This window comes from Anopheles coustani, chromosome 3 (assembly GCF_943734705.1).
Source record: "Anopheles coustani chromosome 3, idAnoCousDA_361_x.2, whole genome shotgun sequence".
NCBI classification, from domain to species: domain Eukaryota; kingdom Metazoa; phylum Arthropoda; class Insecta; order Diptera; family Culicidae; genus Anopheles; species Anopheles coustani.
The window spans coordinates 68818899-68842517 of NC_071288.1; the positions used below are offsets into that span (position 1 = coordinate 68818899).

Genomic DNA, 23619 nt, shown 5'->3' on the forward strand with positions numbered 1-23619 from the left:
ATCGGCTTTTTGAAAACATCTCAGCAAAGCTATGTGTGTATGGTTAAAAAAAGGTACTTTAAGTTGTAGGCTTTGTTTAAATTGTGTCTTCCCTTTTTAATGTGTTTGAATTTATGTTTGTGACTCGTTCTACACGATCGGTACTGACCGTTTGGTGAGGTTTTGCTTAGCTAAAAATATTGTTGTATCTATTTCCCCAACTAGGTAGCAGGTTGATGAATGAACTTTTTTTTTCATTAAAACGGCCATCTGTTTTTAACTCTGTCCTCGCTGCGCTAAACATGTTTTTTTTTTTCATTTCAATCGCTTTGCACAATTTAATTTAAGCTAGTGTGTTTCGCTAATGTTTGGTTCTTTTCGGTTTCGTACCTCTTACAGACACTGCAGAATACTGTCAGCAAAGAAAAAGATTCACTTTATTGGAAATTATTCAGAGATTTCAAGCACACTCATGCTTTCCAAACTGACGTAGGTTTAAAGATCACACAAACAATATTTAAAGCGAGGATAGTTTAAAGTTTTATTAGTATTTATCGTATGTACCACGCATAATTCGTGGGTAAGTATTGACAGTATTGACTTTCAAGGACGGTGGGCTAGCGAATTGATATCATGTTACGCTAACGAGTAAAACCCATCGCTGGGGGCTAATGAATTTGAAGCCGAAAGTATGCTTGCTTGAACACAGAAATAAAATGTGGAAAATGGACGTCGCGTAAGTAAGTATGTATGAAGAAAAGGGACATTCAAAATGTAACGCTCCTGGAAATATCAATACGTTTACCACAGCGATCGAGAGAATACTACACGCAATACTTAAAATAAACACCACACAGCTGTTCGTATCCTATCAGTATCAGACCCGGAGACAAATTTAAAATAGTGTACGGGTAAAATAGTGACTATGCTTAATGCGCTAGTAAAAGTAGTTAATAGTTTATATCTCATTCGGTTTGCATAATTGCTATGAATTCCATATCACACAATACTTGTTTTGTTTTTCACTTCATTCATTTCCCTCTATCCTTCCAATCGGCGTTTCTACAAAATCAAACGTTTCATCCGATCAAATTTCTCTACAATTTACTGCTATTGTTGCATATTTGTTTTACGATAAGGGCTCTCTTATGTCTCGCTGAGCCCATGCGTTAAAACTATCCGTGCACCATCCGTCGGGTTGACGCATAAGAAATAGTTCGTTATATTCATAATTTGTTCAAGCAAATGGAAGAGTTTCTCAAACGCGAACGTAGCGTTGAGCGAGTGGCTTTAGTGGTTCACACTGGTGTGCTGGAATACACGACGTTGTTTCCTACTAATTCGGTCGTTATTAATTAGTGACCAGATATTTTTATATCTATTTCATGCCGAGTTTTTTTAACGGCTTGAATGTTTCTTCCTCTGTTGGTTAGGTTATCTTTTCCTCAAAAATTGTTTCAAAAAGTTCCTTACGATCGATACGCGGTGACAAACCCCCCTACTCCCAACACCGGTTGGCATTGGATGAATTAAATTCGTTCTAAAGATTCGTCGTTTACACTACGATGCGTGTGTGTTTGTTGGGGTTCTTAATGACACGGTTTAGTTCTGCCCCTTTCGGATCCGATCGAACCTGAGAGAAAGCATGCCCTTTGCGCCTAGTCGAAGTAATCTAGTCGAAGGATCTACCACTTTTACCGAGGCCACCGTTCATTGCACTTCCGTTGTGCAACGTGAGGGGTTTGCTACCGCCACCCGAAATGGGCAGCGAGTTGCCCGCATGCAGCAGATCGTCAGTACTGAGCACGAGCGTTTCTATCTCATCGTCATCATTGTCCAGATAGTCGTCCACCGCCAGATCTCCGTTGCTACTGTGGAGCGTGTCGGAGTCCCGATGCACTATGTGCGGTGCCTCATTGAACTCATCCAGCTCATCCATACCTATCGGAAGTATCGGGTTACGATCAAATACCAGGAGCAATAGTATGACCGAGTGATAAGAATGACGGAGAGGAATTTCTTTGGATAATTATAGAACTACTTATTTATGGGTTTAAAAAGAAGTCATATGCAAAATATTGAAAAAATACCTAATCGAAAATAAATTTGTCATGAGTCCTACGAGTGTTGTACCGGTGAACGTCAGCACCCCTAACTACTCTTTCTACCCCGGTAACAAGCCCCTCAGGAGTTTGAATATTAGTATCATAGTCTGATATACTATCCGCTGCTCTACCTATATCCATTGAAGGACATCCAGCATAACAGTAGACGGCGTGTACGGACTACAACACAACACTAACCTCATTACACTTTTTGCAACCTTTTGAGCTGTGTCCGATTGCCGAGGAACAATATTGATGGACAAAAATCAAAATGTGGTGAGATAATTGCTTTGTAGATGTGAACTTTCCCAAAAAAATTTAGGTTGTTCCCCAGTCTACTTATCACACTACACTTCTTTGCCACGTTAGCGATGACCCCATCAAATTGTGCACTGAATGTAAGTCCGCCGTCAAGAATGACTCCCAAATATTTCACATGAGAGACTCGGTCAATTGTCACACCATCTAGTGTGTTTTACTAATGTTTAATGCGAGTTTCTTGTATTTCAACCAGCCATCCAGAGCCACCAAGTCTGTATTTAAAAGGGACTCTACCTGTTTCACGTCCTTTCACGATATAAATATTACTGTGTCATCAGCAAAAAGATTTATCTCGCAGGAACGTAAGACCTGCTTATGTCATTTATGCACATGATAAACAAAATTGGTCCAAGAACACTTCCTTGTGGCACCCCAAGGGTGTTTTCAATGGGATCTGAAACAGATTTTTTGAAAATTGTCCTCTACCTGTCAGATAATCGCTGAATCAACTGAGTTTCCTTCCCTCAATACCGAATCGTTTAAGTGTTGTGATCAACAAGGGTCTCGATATTGTTTCAAATGCCCGCTTTAGATCCAAGAAAACTGTAAGCACCGGCTGTCCACTGTCCATCAACCCCTTCCACTTCGCAAGCACCAGGTTCAGTGCAGTTTCACAGGAATGTCCTTCCCGATATCCCGACTGCTCCCGGGCCAGCAGTCCAGTCTGGTCCAGGTATTGTACCAATTGGTCTTCGATAACAACCTCCAGGACCTTCTCGACAGTGTGAAGCATGTTGATGCGGAACTCTTCCGCTTTGGTAGCTCCAGTCAGCTTTGAAATAGGTACAACCAATGACTCCTTCCATGTCTCCGAAAAAACACCCCTCTCCATCGATTGGTTAATCAAATCCAGGAGCGTCTCCCCTGCTACATGAAGGCAATCCTGCAAAGTTTTTGCATTTACATTCCCTATTCCTGCCGTTTTGGTCAGGTCAAAACATATCTGCCTAACCTTGCTCATGTCTATTGGTTGAAAAGAAAATCTATGCCTGGGAGTATCAACTTGTCTCAGCTCGACTGGTTAATGAATCTTCCTTAATGAATCTTCATGAATCTTTCATGTATCTGTCACAAATCTTCACAATTCTTTCATTAGCGTGGACCAAAAAAAACAAAGGTGGGTTCTTCTCCCCATTTTGGCTGCTCATTTTTCATCACTTGGTATGTGTTTGGGGTTCATGAATCTCTCGACGAATGATTCATGATTCCCTCAAACAGCAGAGATTCATACAGATTTACACAACTCTACTATATAACACTATCTTCACTAAATTATATCAAATAAAACAACTAAAAATGATCGACTTACCACCAAAGTTTGATCCCGTCAACAGCAAATATTGCCCTGCACGGTTAGGCCACAGTAAGCCCATCATCACACAGTACGCCAAGCAGTCAGCGGAATTCGTTATACCTAAAATAACATTTGTTATTAATAAATTACCCGTTTTGCTACAAGAATTCTTCATCCGAATAGCTGCATCGTACCTAGTAAAAGCTTATACCGCCACAGCGGACTAACATTCACAGCGATGATGGCCACGATCGGTAGGTAGATGAACCACACCAGGCTCGAGGCGCCGAAATGGAGCAGAAAGTCCAGCTTCTGCGATGAGTGCTCGTACTTCATGGTCGTACGCAGTTCCCAGAGAAACCACAGCATCATCGTGGTTCGGCAGGCTAGCACCAACCATCCGGGCCACGTTTGGTACTCGTCAATATCGGAAATAATATCAACTTCCGTCTGGTGGAAGAATGGGAGAAGAGTTATTTAAGGCACTACTACCAACCGGATGCATTTTGCTTTACCCTGTTCCATATGTAAAGTAGCACGTGTATGGCACAGTACGGTATCCAGATGACCATCAGCAAGATCCAACTGCTGACGCTGATTTGTAACCGAGTCACAGCCCACCCCTTAGCCAGGAGTAGCAATATTAGCATGAATGAGGTCTGCAAAATAAAATCAAAAAGAGAACAGTCAGTTGTTGTAATGATGGCGAATGATAACGTCGTAACTCACTCTGCTAAAAATATCAAATATATCCCCCATAACGGCCAGTTTCTCGTTACCGACGCCGTTCACGGCGTACCGGATGGTATGCGTCAGTAAGAGACACACGCTCACAAATTCCAGCACCAGGCTGACGGTAAAGAGCCGCGTGACGGGGTGTTTCTGCATCCGTACGGCGTAGATCTGCAGGGGAACCATTAGTAGGTACACGACGAAGAAGATCAGATACATTTCCAGCGTGTTTTGTCGATCGAAGGAAAAGTGAAACAGGAGCGGATTGAAGAAGGAAAGCGTCTGCCTGTTGGGGTTTCCATTCACCAGCGTAATATCGAACTCTATCTTCGGCGGTTCGGTGTGGTACTTGCGATAGTCGTAGTAGTGCCACTGGCAGGTGGTTACATTCTGATAACAGGCCACCATTGACACGTACCAGAACCTGTGGGCGATAAGTAATCGGAAAGAAATCTCGCATGAGAACAGTGGGACAATTAGCTAAGTAGGTGAAAGATATCGGCCGACAATTTGAAGGACGTTCCGTACCTTGGCACATTAGGATCACTAATGACGAACGTAAACTGACTACCCGGAACGACATTTTCTCGGGTGTCCTCATCAGGGCACAATTTTCCCTTCTCGCACGGTATACGCCTCAGGTAGTCAGCTTCCGCGTGCGGATTGCACGCCCGACTGTACACGATCTTGTCCAGCTTGTCGAACATCCGCTGGCAGGCCGAATCTCGATCGTAATCGTTGCGGTTTGCGTAGTACTCCAGAAAACTACGCTTATCCAGCACCGCCAGCGTGACCGGGGCGGTGAAATTCACCTGCGCGGTAATATTCCCGTAGATGTATCCAAACGTGTCCCATTCTGTATCCTTTTGGGAGTGCTTTTCCGTCTTTTGGAAGCCAAACTTTTGCAAAAACCGAAAGAACTCGTCTACCTCGAACGTGCCCGTAAGGTGGGCTGCTTCGACCGACCGCTCGAAGCCACCGGAAAAACATGCACACCACAGCACCAGCCAAGAACTGACCACGGTGCCGACTCGGGATCGGGTGTTGGGCAACATGCTGACGATGCGCAAATAGCACCTGCCGCCCAGTAGCAACGACTAGCCACGTCTAGTGATTTCTGTGTTGCTTTGATTTTGCAACTGCAATCAGCGGAACACCACAGTACCCCGACGAAAACGTCGGCGGTAACGACGCTTGGACGCACACCACTTTCTGCCCCGGGGCGATCCAATTTCACTTTCACTTTACCGTACACCCGTTCGGAGTCGGTATGGTCTCACGGCTGATTGGCTTCCAGCACATTTGCACTGCTATTATTTTGCACTATCGATGGCCATTGCAGTATCCAACTGGGCAATTTCATTTTCGACGCCGAGCAACATGAGAAGTGGGATCGGCAGAATCACAGAGTAGCAAGTGAAGAATCTTATCGCGCCGTGTTTGTCTACACAAGATAACACGACATTGTTTAAACAAAGCACTCAATGCCCACGGTCCACACGAGATGACCACTTACGGAAAGGCAACATTAATCTTTAAAAGCCCTCCACTCTGTGCGTTTTTCACGCAGCTATGTTCCAGCAAAACTTTGTTGACGGAGATGGAATGTTATTTTGACGTTTTGTTGCCGCGCCGAGCTAGCCGATGGGATGGAAGCATCTTTGGGTACCACTAGCCAAGGGGTCATCGATGTTTAGTTGCCCATTGCAAAATGTTGAGATGTCTAGTACAGTGTTTTTAATAAATTGTGTATATGAATCGTTAAAGGTACTAGTTTCAATTCCACTCTCAGTTTTTTTACTGTTTTCCATCGTAATCGGAACAAAATTCGATCGTGATAGACCCGCGAACCTGTTTGACAATCCAACTGACAACCAACTATTGCCATTTCGCTTCCTCCCTCCCGTCCGCTTCAGGCTCATTCCATCACTCGCTCCGTGAAACCAATCTGTCAAACAGTTATTATGGTAAAGTTGTGCAAAAAGAGTGTGTTGTAAGACCGTGCTAGTCGAACGGATTTTCTTTTCGCGAGCCATCGAATTTATTACATTCGCTGTACTGCGGAAGGCTCTCTAAACAGTGGCGTTCATAATATGCGAGTGTGATACTGGGTGCGGGTGTGCTGCTGCTCTGTTGTTTATCCTCGGTAGCACCACCCAACAACCATCGAATGTACTAGCAGGAATCTCTGCTGCAGGAATACTGTCGAAGTGGAAAAAAATGATGAAACCGAAACCTTGGATCGGCCATGGGCAAAAGGGTAGTAACGGTACGGCAGGTAGGAGCGTCCGTCTGCTGTGAACGGGTTGTATGAAATGTGTTTGCGAAAAAAATGTAAAAAAGAAGTGCTGGTACACCGTCGGGTGGTAGAACCAACGAGCATCAGAGCATGAATCAGACGCGACCAACCCAAACCCCCGTCCCAGGATTGGCCTAGACTTGCTTTGGAACATTGGTGCAGGTTTGGTGGAGGAAAAAGTCAGAAAAAAAAACAAACAAAAACAAGCGGCTACAGCTACTGTTCGTCCTGCTCGGGGAGGATAGTAAAAACAACCTTGTGACGTGAACCATTGTCGCCGATCATCGGAGCTACGTCAAAGGAAGCAAACGAGAAATCGGCGAAACGACCAGGCCAAGGTCCAAGCGGGCAAACTACCAGCGACCCAGACTAGTAGTAAGCAAAGCGAAAACAACGCAATAATCGGAATTCCTGTTGGTATTCCCAAGCGTCAGCAGTGCACTTTTTCTTCGTTCGATCGTTGTTTATGCAAATACAAGAGTAGGAAAATCAACACCGACGAAAGTAGCTGGTGCAGTTCGGAACAGTTGCGCTGACGATTAAGTGCACGAGGTCACTAGATCGATCCGTGTGCGCGCAAGGCAATTGTGGCAGTGAACATTCCCAAAGTGGCACAACGTGATAAAAGTGCAACGGTAGTGTTGTTTGGAAATAAAGAAAAGCAAGCAAGTATGAAACATAATCAGTGAGATCGCGAGCGCTACCGCTAATGAGCTAACGGCGGAAGATTTGAGACGATTGTTTGTCGCTAAACAGAATGTTTAGCTGGTGATGGGCTTCGCTCAACAGTTGCCCGCCGGGTGTGTAATGTGATCCGGGACAAAAGCACCGCACGGAAAACTTTTGCTGAGAATGAACGGAAAGGGACACTCCTAAGGCACCCTGCCTTTTCATTTATCCAAGCGAACAGCAGAATAAAAACAAATCGAAGACCGGAAAGGGCACACCGAGAAGAGGCGAGCCGAAAACGAAAAACCTTCAAGAATAACAACATCCGAGCAGGCAACATCTTCGTTGTTCTCGAGCGAACAAAATGGGAAGCGTTTGGAAGCGGTTGCAGCGCGTTAACAAGCGTGCGGCCAAGTTTTCCTTCACCGTGTCCTACCATGAGCTGTTCCTGGAGACAACTGCGAGATGGTAGGTTCCCTTTAATGCATTTCTTTCCTTTTTAGCTGGCTCCTTTCTCAATCATCATCCTCTTTCTACGGAAATGATGTGATCGTTTTCCCAATCGGACAATAAGCTACCCAAAGATCTACCGGTGAGATCACGGGGCAAAGCTGTAGATCTGTATCTCGATTTACTTCGAAGGTACTGTAACCTCCTTGAACTACGAAGAAGACGACTACGTAATCGTATTCGGAAATCATCATCCGTAATACACACACATCAACAAGGGAACTATCGTCAACGTGCCATCGCGTCATCGCCCACATCTCGATGCAGTCGCGGCTTGTTTTGTTTATCTTTTGCTTGAGAAACCGCTTCCGCATCTCCCTCACCCACTTCTACCGTCTTTTGGGTCTTTACGCTCGATGTTAGATAGCGTGTTACATTTTTTTTTTACTCGAATCGATCCCGGGGCTGCCGTCATACTGTCCGCGTGGGGTGGTCTCTCAGATTTTTTTTTATTCATGGAATGTGATACGAATTGCCTTTTCTTCGAATTTTTATTCCTTCCTTGCGATTAGTTGTTGAATTTTAACGGCTCCATAATCTATCGCCAGGTTAACCTGATGGTTAACCTGATGGTCAATTTATTCACATCTGTGGAAATCCGTGCCGACAAAACATGTGGTACGCGAGGCACGCAACGTCTTCAAAAATTTTGCCAAACATGATCTTTTTGAAATGCGCATATGCATCGGAAACGCATACCTCTATCAATTGACCTTCAGCGGGTGGGAGAGTGAGGGCAGGATGTTGTTGTTGCCGAACCAAATCTTCTCTCACCATTCCGAAGACGGTCGAAAAGATTTCAATCCAACCATAGCGGAATTTTATGCCGTTCGCCAACGATCTGTGAATAAAAAATGCACCGAGTTACGCTACTCCACTTTTTTCCTATTCGTCGTTTCTTATCAAAAGAGCGGGAAGTTTAATGTACGAAACCCCCGCCCAACTATGGTGCATCGTTGGAATTTGTTCATCTGCCAAGGAAAATGATGATACAAATAGCTTTACGCTTGTGAGCTCTGTGTCCAGCTCTTTGCCGGACGTAACATGGTGGGTAGCTGCACGAAATCTCCTCAAGGGGCTTCTTCGTCCGACCCTCATGGCCCAGAATACTCATACACACACTCCGAGTATATCGGTGGCGGGGTCGACCATCTTGTAGTGATCGGCATGCACTTGTGGTTAATTCATTATCACCAGCATTCGCTGTTCGTATGGTCAGTGGAACGAAATTGTTGCAGCAGTAATTTCTTAGCGTGAAATTGGAAGAAAACGTCAGAAACGCTTGTAAAGAGAGGGATAAAAGCTAAAAGCCTTTTTTGTTTTACCCATTGCGGGATATAAAGCTGTTGAATAACTTTTTAAAGCATTATGGATAACACCCTGAAGCCTACAATGTATTGCATAAAAGCACAATCAAATGTATTGAATTTCAGTCAGTTCAGTCAAACCCGTTAAAAGTATGAAAAACGAGAAAAAAAAAACATTTTAACATTGATTAAGAACACGCCGACTATGATTTGTTTTGAGATGAGGCAGATTGTTTCTCCCCATTTACTCCATTTTATCCCCATCTTCGCTATGGTCTCCAGCATGCATCAGCCCCTGGTTATTAATAGCTCTGGACGACCTGCATTCGATTTTGTTTTTGGTAACCGAACCATCGATAAATTTAAGATGATCGAGACATGGCTGCGGCTGCAGCCGGATGCATGTTTCTTATATTTGACTGACTGAATGATTCATTGTCCACTTATTTGAATTGATAACTTATACGAGATTTTATGTAGTGGCTCATGGTTTTTGCAAAGTTGATTAATTTTGTAAAATTCTTGGTAAAATGTTTTTTTAAATTTTTTTTATTTTACTTAGTGATTTTACACAAAAACATATTCAACTACTTTTAGATCTGTTTGTCATTTTCACATGCAAGCAAAACAAACAATTTGTCGGATGCCAATTTCGCACATTGCGCAAACCTCTGGACGCAGAAAACAAATCAATTAAGTCCCATCGACGTTCCGGTCGTTCCGTTGACGAATGGTTCGCATCCTCTGCTGCCGCTTGGAAAATACGAATGCACGAGAGAGGCCCGACTGTGGCACGCGTTCCAATAAATAAATTGCTTTCGCGAATTGATTTCATTACTTTTAATTAATTGGGCCACGGTTGTTGTTTTTTTCACCCTCCTTCTGCTTTGTAGGCGCCCGCACAAACTGCACGTCGTTTGGACGCGTCGGTCTCGTCGCGTCCTCTCGAGTGCCCTCGAGTGGCAACCGGACCTTATCAACCCGCTGAGCAGTACCATGTCGTGGCCAATGCCCGACAACCACACGATCGCGGTAACACTGTTCAAGGACATCCGGACGCACGAGCTGGAGGACAAGGACTGGACGTTCGTGCTCGAGGACGTATCGCAGATGGGAAAGAAGCGGGCACTCGCTTCCGCCACGATCAACATGCGCAAGTACGCCAGTATCGAGTCGACGCAGCAAACGTTTACCCTTCGGTTGCGGCCAGTTTCGAAGAAAATCCTTGCGGCGAACCTCGAACTCACGCTCAGCTGCGTGTTCTTGCGGGAGGGCAAAGCGACGGATGAGGACATGCAAAGCATTATCTCGCTGATGTCGGTGAACAACGTGTCCGATATTGCGCCCCTCGACGACCTGGAAGACATTCCCGATCTGGAAAATTCGATCGACTTCACCGAGAACATGTCCGACCTGACGAACCAGCTCGAGCAGCTGACGACGAGTCTGAACAGTTCGGAGCTGCTGACGCCGATGAGTGGCGTACCGTCGTTGCTTTCAGACGACCAAACGCCGATCGTCGGAGGGTCGCGCGAGATGTTCCTAGACATGCTGCACGATCAGGGCTACGAAAGGAAAGAGCTAGATGAAAACGAAAACAACGCCAAGGAAGCATCACAACAGCAGGAGAATCAGGAGATTGCACACGCTAGTCAGATGGACGGTGGTGGTAGTGGTATACCGGTCACGGTGCGGTCGCTCGAGGGTCACGGAGAAGAGGAAGACGACCCGCTGGACAAGCAACTGGACGCTCTCGGGGCAATCGCGGACGAAGAGGAGAATGGTGATTTTAATGACGACGCATCCGGGCGTTCAACACCGATCATATCGGTACCACCGGACCGGATGCCGACACCGGAACCACAGCCACCACCGGTCGTCGAGGAGAAAAAGCACACCGAAGTCACACCGGAACCCCAAAAAATCCCGCCGATCATAACCCCGGACAGTAGTAAACAAGCATTCAACAGTAGTCGATCTGACCTGAAACCGCTGAACCTGGTCAAGAGTTATGATCACGATCAGAAACACGGTGAACAACCGAAGGTAGACACGCCGGAAAAACCCACTGTACCATCGGTGGCGGTGGACGCACCCGCAAGACAACCGGACACGGTGGACGTACCGAAATCCACCACGAAGGCTACGCTACAACCGATTACGAGACCCATCGGCACTCTTAAGGATAGTACACCCGGGCAGGATCTGCTCGAGTGGTGCAAGGAGGTGACACGAAACTACAACGGCGTCAAGGTGACGAACTTGACCACCAGCTGGCGGAACGGGATGGCGTTCTGTGCTGTTATACATCATTTTTATCCTAATCTTATGTAAGTAATCCGTAAAGAAGCGTAAAGTTTCTAATCCAATATTATCATAATACAATTGTTATTTCATCTTTTTAACCCCTCTCAGTGACATGAGCAAACTGTCCCCCGGGAACGTGATCGAAAACTGTCGAACAGCGTTCGATGCCGCGGAAAAGCTCGGCATCCCGCGTGTTATTGAGCCACGGGATATGAATCTTCTTGCCGTACCGGACAAGCTGGCCGTAATGACATACCTTTATCAGCTGCGAGCACACTTCACCGGTCATCAGTTGGAGGTCCAATCGATCGGTACGTATACGAATCAAAGCTGTCGAAATGAGGGGAAGGACACCCCGCGAGAGGGAGGGAGCGTCGTTGCGTCGTTGCGTCGTATTTTTGTCAAATGTTTTCTTCTTTAACCGTTCGGATCAGATGGTGGTATCGTGTGTCGGGCGTGCTGCCTTGTGGCGGAACAGGCCGTTTGCTCCTACCACTCGCCACCGAGCGCTGGCCGAGGAGGTAATGGAATGAGTTTGACGAGTGGTTAGGCAAGCGATTCTAGAAGAGTTCTTTTTTAATGACTTAAACAACACCCAAGCCCATACAAAAGTACAAAAATCTCATGGCAAACTAATCATTAACCGCTGCAATCGCTTTTCTTGTGTGATCGTCGCCTTCTGCGGTGCGTTTGTTTATTAGGCGTTAGTGATTCAGAGTGAATCTTATGCAAATCCCTCAATAGCCAATGTAAAACGTTGATTATCACTTTACACATCACATTGCCAAATTTAGGCAATTTTTGCCACGACAAAACAAAAATAGAGTTGTTCAAGATAGTGACTGGTATTACATTTGGAGTGAAAATCAATTTTATACGACTTTTTTTTGTGTTACGTTTCGTCTTTGGCCCGATAATGTGATGGGACGCTGGGTTTGAAGTGGAATGGTTTAGTTTCAAAAACAACGTTTTTTTTTGTATTTGAGCGTTTTTATCCTATTTTGTTTATTTTTTTCTTTTTCGTTACCCTAACCTTTGATATTTGATAAAAGCCGACCTTTTTCTTTACCCATAGTAAATTAAAACAGGATTTTAAAAATAATTTCCTGGTGTTTTTGATTTTACAAAATTATACTAACACTTCGCTAAATGCTGTTGATTGCTTTCAGTTGACAAAAGTGATATTGAAAAATGATGATGTTTTTAGTTTGATATTCATTGTTTTAATTAAAAGTGTGTAACATGTCCATTACCATAACTAATGTTTACCCCCGTTTACAGGCGAAACAACGGACGACTCGAGTTATGTGATCGGTAACTACAAATCGGACAAACTGTGCAAAAACCTGCTCAATTTATCCGACATCATTACGCCGAACAACGATGATCCGTTAGGGCCGAAGCTGGACACCAAAGCGGCCCTGCTTGCTAACTCCAAGCACCTGTTGGGTCGCGTGCTGTCCCCTACCAAAGATAAGCTTCCGAACTTTCCCTTCAATCTGCTGGACGGTCCTCTCGGTCCCGGTCATATCGCCGGTAACACCGCCGGGTCCCCAGCGGACTTTGGCAACACCGACAACAAAGCATCAACCGGACTCAGTGATAACAGCAATAGTAGTGACGGTGGTGGTAGAATATCCAATGGTATAAGTGGTAACCATAACAGTGTTAATAATAACTCGGCAAGGAATGGCAGTGGCAATGACGGTGATGGAACGGCAGAGAATGGAAATGTGCCAACTACGGTGGACAGTGCCATCGAGGGATACCACAATGGAGGCAACGTGAACAATGCCTGCGAAGAGGAGGATAACGGAACTGGGTCTACGGATGCTCGAAACCGGAGCGAAACGAACGATCCCTCGTACAGTGGCGATGGTGGCGATGATGAAGAGATTCAGACGCTTCCATTCAATCCGCTTGATACGAGCAAAGCGAACGTAAGTAATATTGTCCGGTTCCGTGTGAGTGTGTGCGCGTTCAAATCGACAAGCTTAAGGCGAGAGTTCCTTTGCTTCCCTTTTCAAACGTTTGTTGGCATGGAGTTTGTTGATGCACTTTATATTACGATTGTAGTTTCGTACGTTGAATGAGTTCAATTTCATTTCCTTTGTAGTGTGTACATTTTTGTTTTAATAATTTTCTCTATGCCTCAAACCCAACAACACACTCACGGATTGCTCCGATGGACGCTGAACATTTTGATTATGTATATATGTATACCTTCTTTTCTTTGCCGGTTTGTATTTTGGTTTTGTTTTTTTCTTTTGGCTTTCATTTTTGATTTTAGAAATTGATTTTACGGCACAAAGAAATGAGTGTACGGGCAAGGCTCATGATAGAACGGCTTAGATCGTCGCACGTAGATAGCAAAGGGGACAAGGATGCAGTAAGTGTTTTACATTTTATTTGTTTATTCTTCAAGTCTTTGGTGTTTGTTTTATTCTTTCTTCAGCTCTTAGTCCTTTTTTACTTAATTTAGTTTTTTTTAAAATAATTTGTTTTGTTAAGTTTGCTATTGAACTTGCTAACTGAAATGGTTTTGTTTTTTGTTCAACCACTTTCGTAACCGTTTTTCACCTCTGCCAACCTCTGCGTAACCAAAGGCCGAACGACAGGCACGATTGCGTGAGGAAGCGAGAAAGCTGATTGCCGGCGCAAAGTTGAAACTTTCCGGGCTCGATTCACCCTCGTCGCCGACGAAACTGTTCCCGTCCGGGGGACGCGCCGGAACAGGAGGACCACCGCTATCGCCAGATCGTGCCATCTCGCCCATCAACAATGGGTCGGAGTTTATCTTTCCTATCGGCGGTGGTATGCATCCCTCTCACCATCGGAAGGATCTGTCTTCGCCGTCGTTGCAGCAACTCGGTGTTGGTACCGGGGGGACCGGGAAGCACACGGACGATGCAAATAGTAACAGCCACCATCTACTGAAGCGTGGCACACCATCGCCGAGCAAGTTAATCGAGTTTATCGGACCAAAGAGTGACGACGACGGTGGCCAGGTAGGTATTTTGCGTGAGGTTTGAACGATTTGAATTGCGCAGTTTTAATGCAAACGAGTGAAGTTTTTTGTGTGGGCTACTATGATCATAGGACTACTTGCCGATTAAGCATTTTCTATTTTGCGGAGAACTTGAATTGAAACAGATTTTATGATAAAGGCTGATAATTAGTTGCTACATTTGATTGTAGCACAATCTGTCAAAGACTAGGGAGTAAATGTATATGGAAAGCACTAAACAAGTTACCAAATTAAAACTTTTCCCTCTTCTATTCCAGGTTGAACGTGTAAATTACATTCAAAGTGAGCTTAACAAATTGGAACGTGAGCAGGAGGCGATCGATCTAAAGGCCAACGCGCTGGAAAAGAAGCTTCGCGCTGTGATGGGTGGAACAATGACGAGTAAGATTGCACTTTACAGCCTTTAAATACCATTCCAATCCATGGTTTCTTTAACCCAATCGTACCTTTTTATTTTGTTTTTCGTCAACAGACGTTTCCGAAACGGAAGATCAACTAATGTCCCAATGGTTTACCTTAGTTAACAAGAAAAATGCACTGTTACGACGACAAATGCAGCTTAATCTACTGTGAGTGTAATTTTAGTTTTATTTCGTATTTCGGAAATAACCATAATGATTGAATATCCTACTATGTTCCTCCTTCTCTAGTGAACAAGAGAACGATCTTGAGAAAAAGTATGAAATGTTAAACATGGAGCTGCGGGCTGCCCTCTCCGTCGAGGACTGGCAGAAAACCGAGGAGCAGCGTGAGAAGGAAGCTTTGCTGCTGGCGGAACTGGTGGCGATCGTGGACAAGCGGAACGAGCTTGTACAGAATCTGCACAGCCAAGAACAGGCGTAAGTTTTTAGTCCGCAAGATTACAGAGATTGGAATTTAATTTTCTTTTCTACATTTTTAACTTTGCAGTATTGAAGATGACGATGAGATCGAGCGAAAGCTGGAAACCGTGGACATTAATCAGAAGGATGAAAAATGTGTCATTCAGTAGAGAGGTAGTTATTATGTTAATGCTGCTCTAGATATCGCCAATTTTTATCAAATGAAGACATATGTTCGATAACAAAGAATTAAGAGGAATTCAAGGAAGCAAATAAGATTTTTTAGTGCAGTAACTATCTTTAATTAACTATTCTTGTGTTTGATCTGGCAATTTTCCATGTCAAGTTCAAAACAATTACATTCAATTGAATATCATTTTCATTTTGTACGCCACGCGTGGTGGAAATATTGGTGATGTTTAAAGCAACTTTTATATTAATTTCTTTTCTATTCGAAATACTTATCAACCCGCTTCTGTTACAATTTTAGATTGCCTCAATAACGTTCCACCCAGGAAACGACCGGAGCACATTCTCTCAATCGAAGCGCTATGAGCGAACGTAGAAGCACATACTTGACTCGCAAAGTCGTTAAACATATTTCACGTCACGGAAGGAAACGAATCCATCCCCTCCAGGATACCCTTGTGAACAACCAGCAACTCGTACAAGTACAATCATCATCGTTTATTCGCCACGACGACACACGCCTGCGCTGCACCAGAGCCATTTCCGTTCTAGGTTTTGAATTCCGTTTTTTCGTGATCAATTCCGTCCGCAGACTACGTGTGCGTAGCGTGTTGTGTATTGGTGTGTGTGTGTGTGTGTGTGGGTTTAATAGTTGAGTGTACCGCTCTTCCTGGAAAGGAAGCATAGACTGTTGTGTTGTGTATTCACCAAGCTGATCGGCCTGACCAGCGACCTTCAGGTTACAAGTAGCGCTGATGCTTATAATGCAATAGAGGCGAACACCAGAGAATTAGCTAGAGTATATCCCAAGAGAACTTGGAAGGGAATCCACGGCAGGATGATACAAAACTCGACGAATGGAGGCTGATTCATGGATGGTTGAATTCATTATATTGATTGTGTAAGCGATTCGTTTGTGTCGCAAACGGTTGTTGGTGGTTTGACTATTTAGCAAACGTCACGTGGTTCTTTATTGCCCTAAAAAACACCCTAAACGTAACTTCTGCAATAAGATTTTCTAAGATTCCTAACTGGTCTCTCGAATGGACGATCGTGTATAAAACGGTATCGGTATGAAACACGCCCGCTTAGCCCGGAACACCTATTTATTACCATAGGGAACCTTTCGTAAATGCTTTTAACTTATCGTCCTTTTACATCATCAATCCATAGCATGTACATTTCTTTTAAAACGAACCCAATTGCATTAGGTTTATTTTTATAAACTTCACTTTCATTTCTCGTTGATCGTTAGAAACAGTGAAAGTGGATAGAAAGGCATCAGATTGAAGAGAGAAAAAAAAAGATAAATAGTCAGAGAAAAGGACCGTGATGGAAGGAGATGAAATAAGTGCTTGCGTAGTAAACAAAAAGTAAGAAATAACAAAATGATGATGCCTGAGCTGAGTAAAAACAACCAACAACCATTCGAAGTGATATTAGAGCGAGGCAACCGAGTGAGGATTTTATAAGAATTCTTATTTATACTCCTAAAATCTTATTCTAACAGATAGTAGATATACGTAGTGATAATGTAGAGACAAAAATAAGCTGGAGCTTGTTGTTGAAGCTGCCAACAAAGATTCGCCCCGAAATGGACGCCTTTTGCTGCGGTGAATCACTTTCGATAACTCGCGATTCGAAATGTGTCGAAAAATGGAACTCATTCAGCAAAATATCCTACTATTAATTTCGTATAGGTGACGCTTTCAGTTCTTCCTCATTGTGTTAATGTACCATAGCGCACAGGGGATATAAACTCGCAATGCTATCAAACAATGTTTTGTCGTATTTTGTAAACTTGCGCAAAAGAGTACGAGAAATAATGTGTAGGCTTTTGCTTTTTGATAATAATCAGCACTATCTATTCATGCTTCTTTAAACCCATCTACTTATCTCGACAGAGAACAAGTTTACTTCTTTTACTACCGCTAGTAAACTGCTACCTTCGAGTACCCTTCGGTGAGAGGATTGCTTTATGCCCCAATAATAACATTATACACGCGGAAGATATTCTAGTCACAACGGAAATGGACCCGCCCAGGGTACGGGTTTTTCCCACAGCTTTCCGGGGATACTCATCGGGCTGGGATTGGGCAAGTGTAATGTCTAGGTTGTTTGAAACGGATGGTTGTAGCGGTGAAGAAGAATTTTCTTTTAGTTTATCAAATTCGATCCTATCTGCGCGTCACTTCGCGACTCGGTGTTGGGTAGCCCTTGGGAAAATCGATTTCCGCCTAGGATGCGGTGTATGGCTAAGGTTAGAATATGTTGGTTTAGACGTACTTGAAAGAGCAAAACAGTTAAATTTCATCTTACCAATGAAACAAGTCAAGTTTGACAACTGAAAGTTAGGGGTTTTCAGATCGTACGCGTTGAAGTTGCTTGACGAATAAAAGTTTTAATATTAAAAATTGTCACATTTCGATTTTCTGCGACGCATAAAACTTTGTGGAAACGAGAATTGTGGTGAAAAGAACTACAAGACGCTAATCCAACACGAATGAAAAACAACGTCGATGAGGAAAAATTTGAGCTTTGAAGAAGGTATAACTTAGAGAGCCAAAGAAATGCAGCGATGAGAATCAGCTCGTTTAGTTTTCACCCACACAGCTCAATTCGTATGAGATTTTCATATTCCCCTCCCCCACTATATATTTCCCAAAACATGAATTTGCTTCGGCTGGCACGAAGATGACTGACTGCTGCTTCTGTTGCTTTCACGAGCGAACGCTGCGATCGTTTGAAAGGCAAAGTGATCAGTGAGCTAAATTGTAGGATCGATCCTACAAGCACGCAATTTGCTACGCGCACGCGTTCTAAGTGAGTTATATCACCTGGAAGGACGTAAACATGTATCCATCTTATGACTCAGTAGCGCGACGGTAAACCCAGTGACTAGATAGTCCAATAAACTACGACACAAAAATATAAACTGTTGAGAAAAAAAGGTAATTTATCTTCACTTATCAAACCGGTATTGAAAACTAAATATAAATCGCAATGATTGAAACTCAAACAATTAAATTCTAGTATGAAACATTCATTCATCTACCATTGCAAAAAGTTTGCCCCTTCGCGTTCTCATCATCTAGCTTATGTATTTAAATAACGAATCGCAAAGGATCACGTAAATTAACTTATTGCTGACATACGTATGCTTATCGCAATACCATGCCCCATTGCAAACACGCATTCGGAGATAAAACTCGTTAAAATTATTAGTGGCAAACAAGCCACGTACATAGACACACTATCAACAGATCCCCAAACGTTAAAAAAAAGTGAAGGTAGAAAAGTCAAACTTTAGCCTTCATGCGCGTATTAAACGGTGAGAAAATCCGGAGAGAATATAAATGTGCACATAGTAAAATTGATTGAAATTCGAATAAAACATTAACCACACTGAGCTGGCAACAACTATCAAATCGCCTAAGTTGGGCAAGCGTGTTGGGTGTAGATGAACAAAAGGAAAAACAACAGATTATTTAGGAAAGTAAACGAATGTACTACTTATATGATAAAAAAAGATTTTTTTAAACGATAAACAATTCGGGTTAAAAATGAAATGAAAATAAAAACGCTGCACTAAGACTACACAGGGGATAATGAATGAAGGAAATGGAAATGGAAAGAGGACACAAAGAGAGGGCGACGACACCTATTGCTACATGACACTGCGGAGCATGCTAAGATGTATTTTGACGTAGTATTGAATATTAGCGCACCAGCAAAACCCCCCGGTAAACCGTTTCTATCTTCTTAGTCGACGACTGTAACGATCGAAGATGGCGATGGTGAGGTTATTGAAATGCTTATCACCGGCACGTCAGATGGCGATATTTTTCACGCAAAAACTCTTTAGCGAAAACGGTAAAGGGAACGTCCTATAGCCGATAGCCGATGGTGGCCGAATAGAATTGATACAGAAATGAGAAAAATTACCATCACAGAGCTGTATTTATATACCATATATATACAACCATTGAATACTTCTAAACTGAGTATATACTTATATAGTAAAGAAAAAAAAATCATAAATATATATTTTTCTCTCGTAAGCTGTATACATCCATAACATTGCGTACGTACTTGTGCTATGTAAGTAGGTTTCCTACCCAACAGAGGCGGAGTTACGAGGGAAACAACACTGTGGCGAACTAAATCCGTTGCTTGTGGAGTGTATAACAATAATAAAATCGAAATGGCCGACGTTTGCGGAATGTGAAATTGAACTACTGAAAAAGAACTGTTGCATCTTTGTGAAGGAAAGAACATTCACGGTTTAACATGAGATAAATCGATCGTTTGGATGTTTTGTGTAAAAGTTAAAAGACTTTACTTTATTCTTCCCAATTAACGCACCAAACAGAGAAACGAGCAATAGAGGTGGAGGTGATTTTGTTTTGGTATTTACTTAGATTTGGTTTGGTTTTTCTTTTCTTTTTACACTTCACTTTTACTACCCACTTAAACGTTCTTTTTACAGCGTTCGTCCGCCCCCCGGGAATTCTTTGCTTCCGCTTGCTAGTGGATCTAATGTACAAAAGTAGGGCAGTATTCAGCCAGCGGCCATCTTCGACTTGTGTTCCAAACACGAGTCTGTCGAACACGAAACCCGATCCTTAGAAGGTCCTTCGATTCAATCTTCCCTCGAAGCACGGATATCACGAAGAGGAGAACCACAATTAGAGTTGAGTTGACTTATCGTCCCGTTTCCACGTCCCGGTGCGTTTTGGAAACCAATGCCACGGGCGGGTTGGAAGCACCGGTCCGCTGAGAGAGTGTGGTCTGATCTTCCCCATCGTCCTGATTAGCTTCCATTTCCAGGATCTTCTGGTGTTGTTCTGATGAGTGGAAAATAAAAACAATTGTTTGTATTGCTAAAGCAATGGCATTCTCTGTGTGTACGTGGTATTATGCTTACTTGCCAACCGCAACATGATCGTCCCCCACCAAATCGCCCAACCCCAGCCGACGACACAGAAGATGATCGTGAAGCACTGCGAGACGCCCACGATGCAGTTGATAATAAACGATCCTATGCGACCTTTGATCGAGTCGTGCTGGGAAAAACGAGGCTTGCCGATGCACAAACACAGCCCACCGGACAGGACCGTCCCGGTGCCGGGCAGGAGCACATTGAGGAGCTGGTATGATCGTGAAATCGCAAGGTAAATTCATTAAGAAAGTCAGAAGAAGTGAACGAAAGCAAGTAGAAAAATTCACAATCACTCCACGCAAATAATTTTGATTCCATATTGCAGAAATTTATCATCAAACCCTCTCAATTCGGAATACGTACCAAGCAGAAGTAGGCCAAACACAGCGGCAACACCGGAATGGCACCACGCATCAAAGAGGAGTGCTCGACCAGCGACATATCGATTTTCGGCCGCAAATCCTTAAACGGCACGAAGTAAACAAACCCGGACGATAAGAAATCAGTTGCGAGACCTTTGATCCCTTGCTGAGCAGCTTGCTTACCTCCGGTGGAATCGTTGGGGCGATACTTTGCTTCTTGCTCAGATTGCTCGTCCTCCGGCTCTGATTATCGCCCTTTTTCCGGCAGCACATCATGCAGCAGCTGAAGCAGTTGAAGCTGTGATAGAGAGAGAAAGAGAGTTTCAGAAATGTTTGCTTATCGTAATTTTCCCAAAAACCCCCTTACCTCGATCGTACCGGCACCTTTTTCTTCGGTTTCGCCTTCACCTTCGGCCGCTGGCGCTTGAAGCAAAAGCAACACTTGATCGTCTCCATCTCGACCGGTTCCTTCTCCACCATCCTGGTGCGCTTGATGTTGGTCTTGCCGGGCGGAACGGGCTTTGGGCGGCAGCAGCACAGCAGCTTACTCCAGCACGATCGGCATCGGGACTGATCTTCGGCCGGTGGATCGCTGTCGATCGACGATCGGGGCTGGTTTTTACGAGGTTGGGGCGAGAAACAAATAGAACGAAGCAAACGAATCAATAATTTGTTCGTAAAAACAAGGTTTACTGTTAGTACAACTTAATATCGCTTTAATATAACAAAATCTTTTCTATCAAAACCATGAGGAAAAGTTATACTATAATCAAACAAGAGTATTTGTAATGTCAATCTGTTTGGATAAAATAAAACAAAACATACAAAACAAGAAGTATTTAACCTGTATTTGTCTATCCAATTAATTATAAAATCACAACAATTATGTACACAATTGTTAATCTTCACAAAGACATTGTTTTTAACATAAAGTTATCGCGTTTACTAACACGTTGACTGCTATCATTTTTGAAATTCAATTGGAATAAGTTCAAAAATGTTGTAAAGGCAAAAATAAATAACAAATAGAACATTAAAGTTGTAATAATCTACGAATCAATCCTTTGGGATGCTTAGTCTTTGCTTTGTTTTCGAAAACCGTTGATTTGAAAATTATCAACACATCATTTGAAAATTATCAACACATTATCAACACATTAAAAAAAAAATCTTAAAAATATGTATAAAAAACAGTTTTTCAAAGTGTTAAAAATAGGAAAATAAAACATTTGTTAATGTGATTTATACTAAAAATTAAAAAAAAAGTTCAAGCCACAGGATGTAATTGAGTTGATACGAAACACATGGTTTACTTTTTACGCAAATGAACTTTCCAGCGTCACAACATACTTACCACTAATTCCCTCGATTTGTTCCGCCGACAGCTGGCGCAGCAGTTCAGCGACTGCCAGCAGGACTTCTTCGTCGACTCCTCCGGCGTACCACCCGTCGCCCCCTGCTTCGGCACGAGGGCCGTCTCGGGCGAGGTCTTCGAGTTGCGACACCTCCGACAGCAGCCCAGCAACCGCGACCAGCAGCTGCCGTTGCCGCTCTGTTCCTCCGGGCGCGTCGCCTTCGATGCTGCCGGCTCCTTGGCCAGCTCACCGTCGGCCTTACGCTTGCCGAGTCGGCCCCGTCGTCCACCGCAGCACCCGCTGCAGCTCCGGAAGCATCGCCTAAACGGCAGGCAGGTCCGTGTCCAGCAGGGTGCGCAACAGGCGCAGCAGCATTTCGAACACTTGAGCTGCTCGTCCTCGTCGAACTCGTCACTGTTGGGGCATGCAGGGAAAGAAAAAAAAGGGGAAACGAACCACATTATCCACCTCGACCCATGACAAAAAGGGCGCATTTTCCAAAGGCAAAAGAACCCCGTTAGTGCAATGGAGATAAAACAATCCCAACCCGTCGACAGAGTCGCAAGTGTTAAGGCTTTTATTGCTTCCCGTTCCGGTGCGCGTCCGGCCCCGGCTCAAGGGGGTACGGGCATTTGCCAAGGACTTCCCGCGCCACGACCCGGACAGAGAAAGAGATAGCGATCCTCCCGCCCAAGGTATCCTTGCGATGAATGCGTGCCGCAGGGGGAAATGAAGACAATTACAATTTATTGCCCTCTAATGCCAAGCCACACACAGACACAGGCACTTGACTCACGAATCCTGGCGCCTAGCGATGGGCAAGTTAAACTCCGTACTTCTTGGCACACGAAGGCACGTGCGTGCTCGACCGAACCGGTAAGACTGCCGGATGGCGCGACTTTCCCGAGACGCTTCACAGTCTATTTGTTGGGTTTTTTGATCCTTGTGTTCGGAAGGGAAAATGGGGGACATTTCTTTTTATTACACCCACCCTTGGGCATACCTCGCCTATTGTGCAACCTGACCAACGAGGGGGGAGAATGGGGATTGAAAAATGTCCCACGCTTTTTCCACGTTACGTCCCTCGCGAACTGGACACGTCCAAGGACGCCCAACTGTTTCGTTTTTATTTATATTCCGGTCACAGTCCACCCATCCAATGTTTCGGTGGGATCTGGGAAATTGGAGGGGCCAGAATTTTTGTTTTTCCTTTCGTTGTGCCATACCAACGGCACATCCTTGAGCGTGACATTTTTCTGCATAATTAATCAAACGTCCTGGCTTCCAACAACCTCTACGTGAGAACGAATGCATGTCATTCGAGTCGAAAAAAATACTCCTTTCCATTCGAAACCTTTTATTACAATATATATCGTAAACACAATCAGCGGAGATTATG

The 23619-nt window shown here is 43.9% G+C and overlaps 2 protein-coding genes across 2 annotated transcripts; one reads left to right on the forward strand and one right to left on the reverse strand.

Moving 5' to 3' along the window:
* Positions 1 to 787: 787 nt before the first annotated feature.
* LOC131261309 (integral membrane protein GPR180-like) lies at positions 788 to 5984 on the reverse strand. Its single transcript, XM_058263312.1, has 6 exons — positions 4960 to 5984; positions 4429 to 4855; positions 4215 to 4358; positions 3894 to 4149; positions 3715 to 3819; positions 788 to 1920 (listed from the first exon to the last, which is right to left on the reverse strand). Exons 1-6 carry the CDS (start codon positions 5484 to 5486, stop codon positions 1652 to 1654), a joined length of 1728 nt encoding a protein of 575 aa, XP_058119295.1. The 5' UTR covers positions 5487 to 5984; the 3' UTR covers positions 788 to 1651.
* Positions 5985 to 6398: 414 nt separating this feature from the next.
* On the forward strand, positions 6399 to 17530 carry LOC131260901 (EH domain-binding protein 1). Its single transcript, XM_058262749.1, has 11 exons — positions 6399 to 7867; positions 10110 to 11546; positions 11632 to 11834; positions 12805 to 13463; positions 13814 to 13912; positions 14130 to 14531; positions 14809 to 14932; positions 15024 to 15120; positions 15202 to 15390; positions 15461 to 15546; positions 15863 to 17530. Exons 1-10 carry the CDS (start codon positions 7764 to 7766, stop codon positions 15540 to 15542), a joined length of 3396 nt encoding a protein of 1131 aa, XP_058118732.1. The 5' UTR covers positions 6399 to 7763; the 3' UTR covers positions 15543 to 15546; positions 15863 to 17530.
* The last annotated feature ends 6089 nt before the right edge of the window (positions 17531 to 23619 follow it).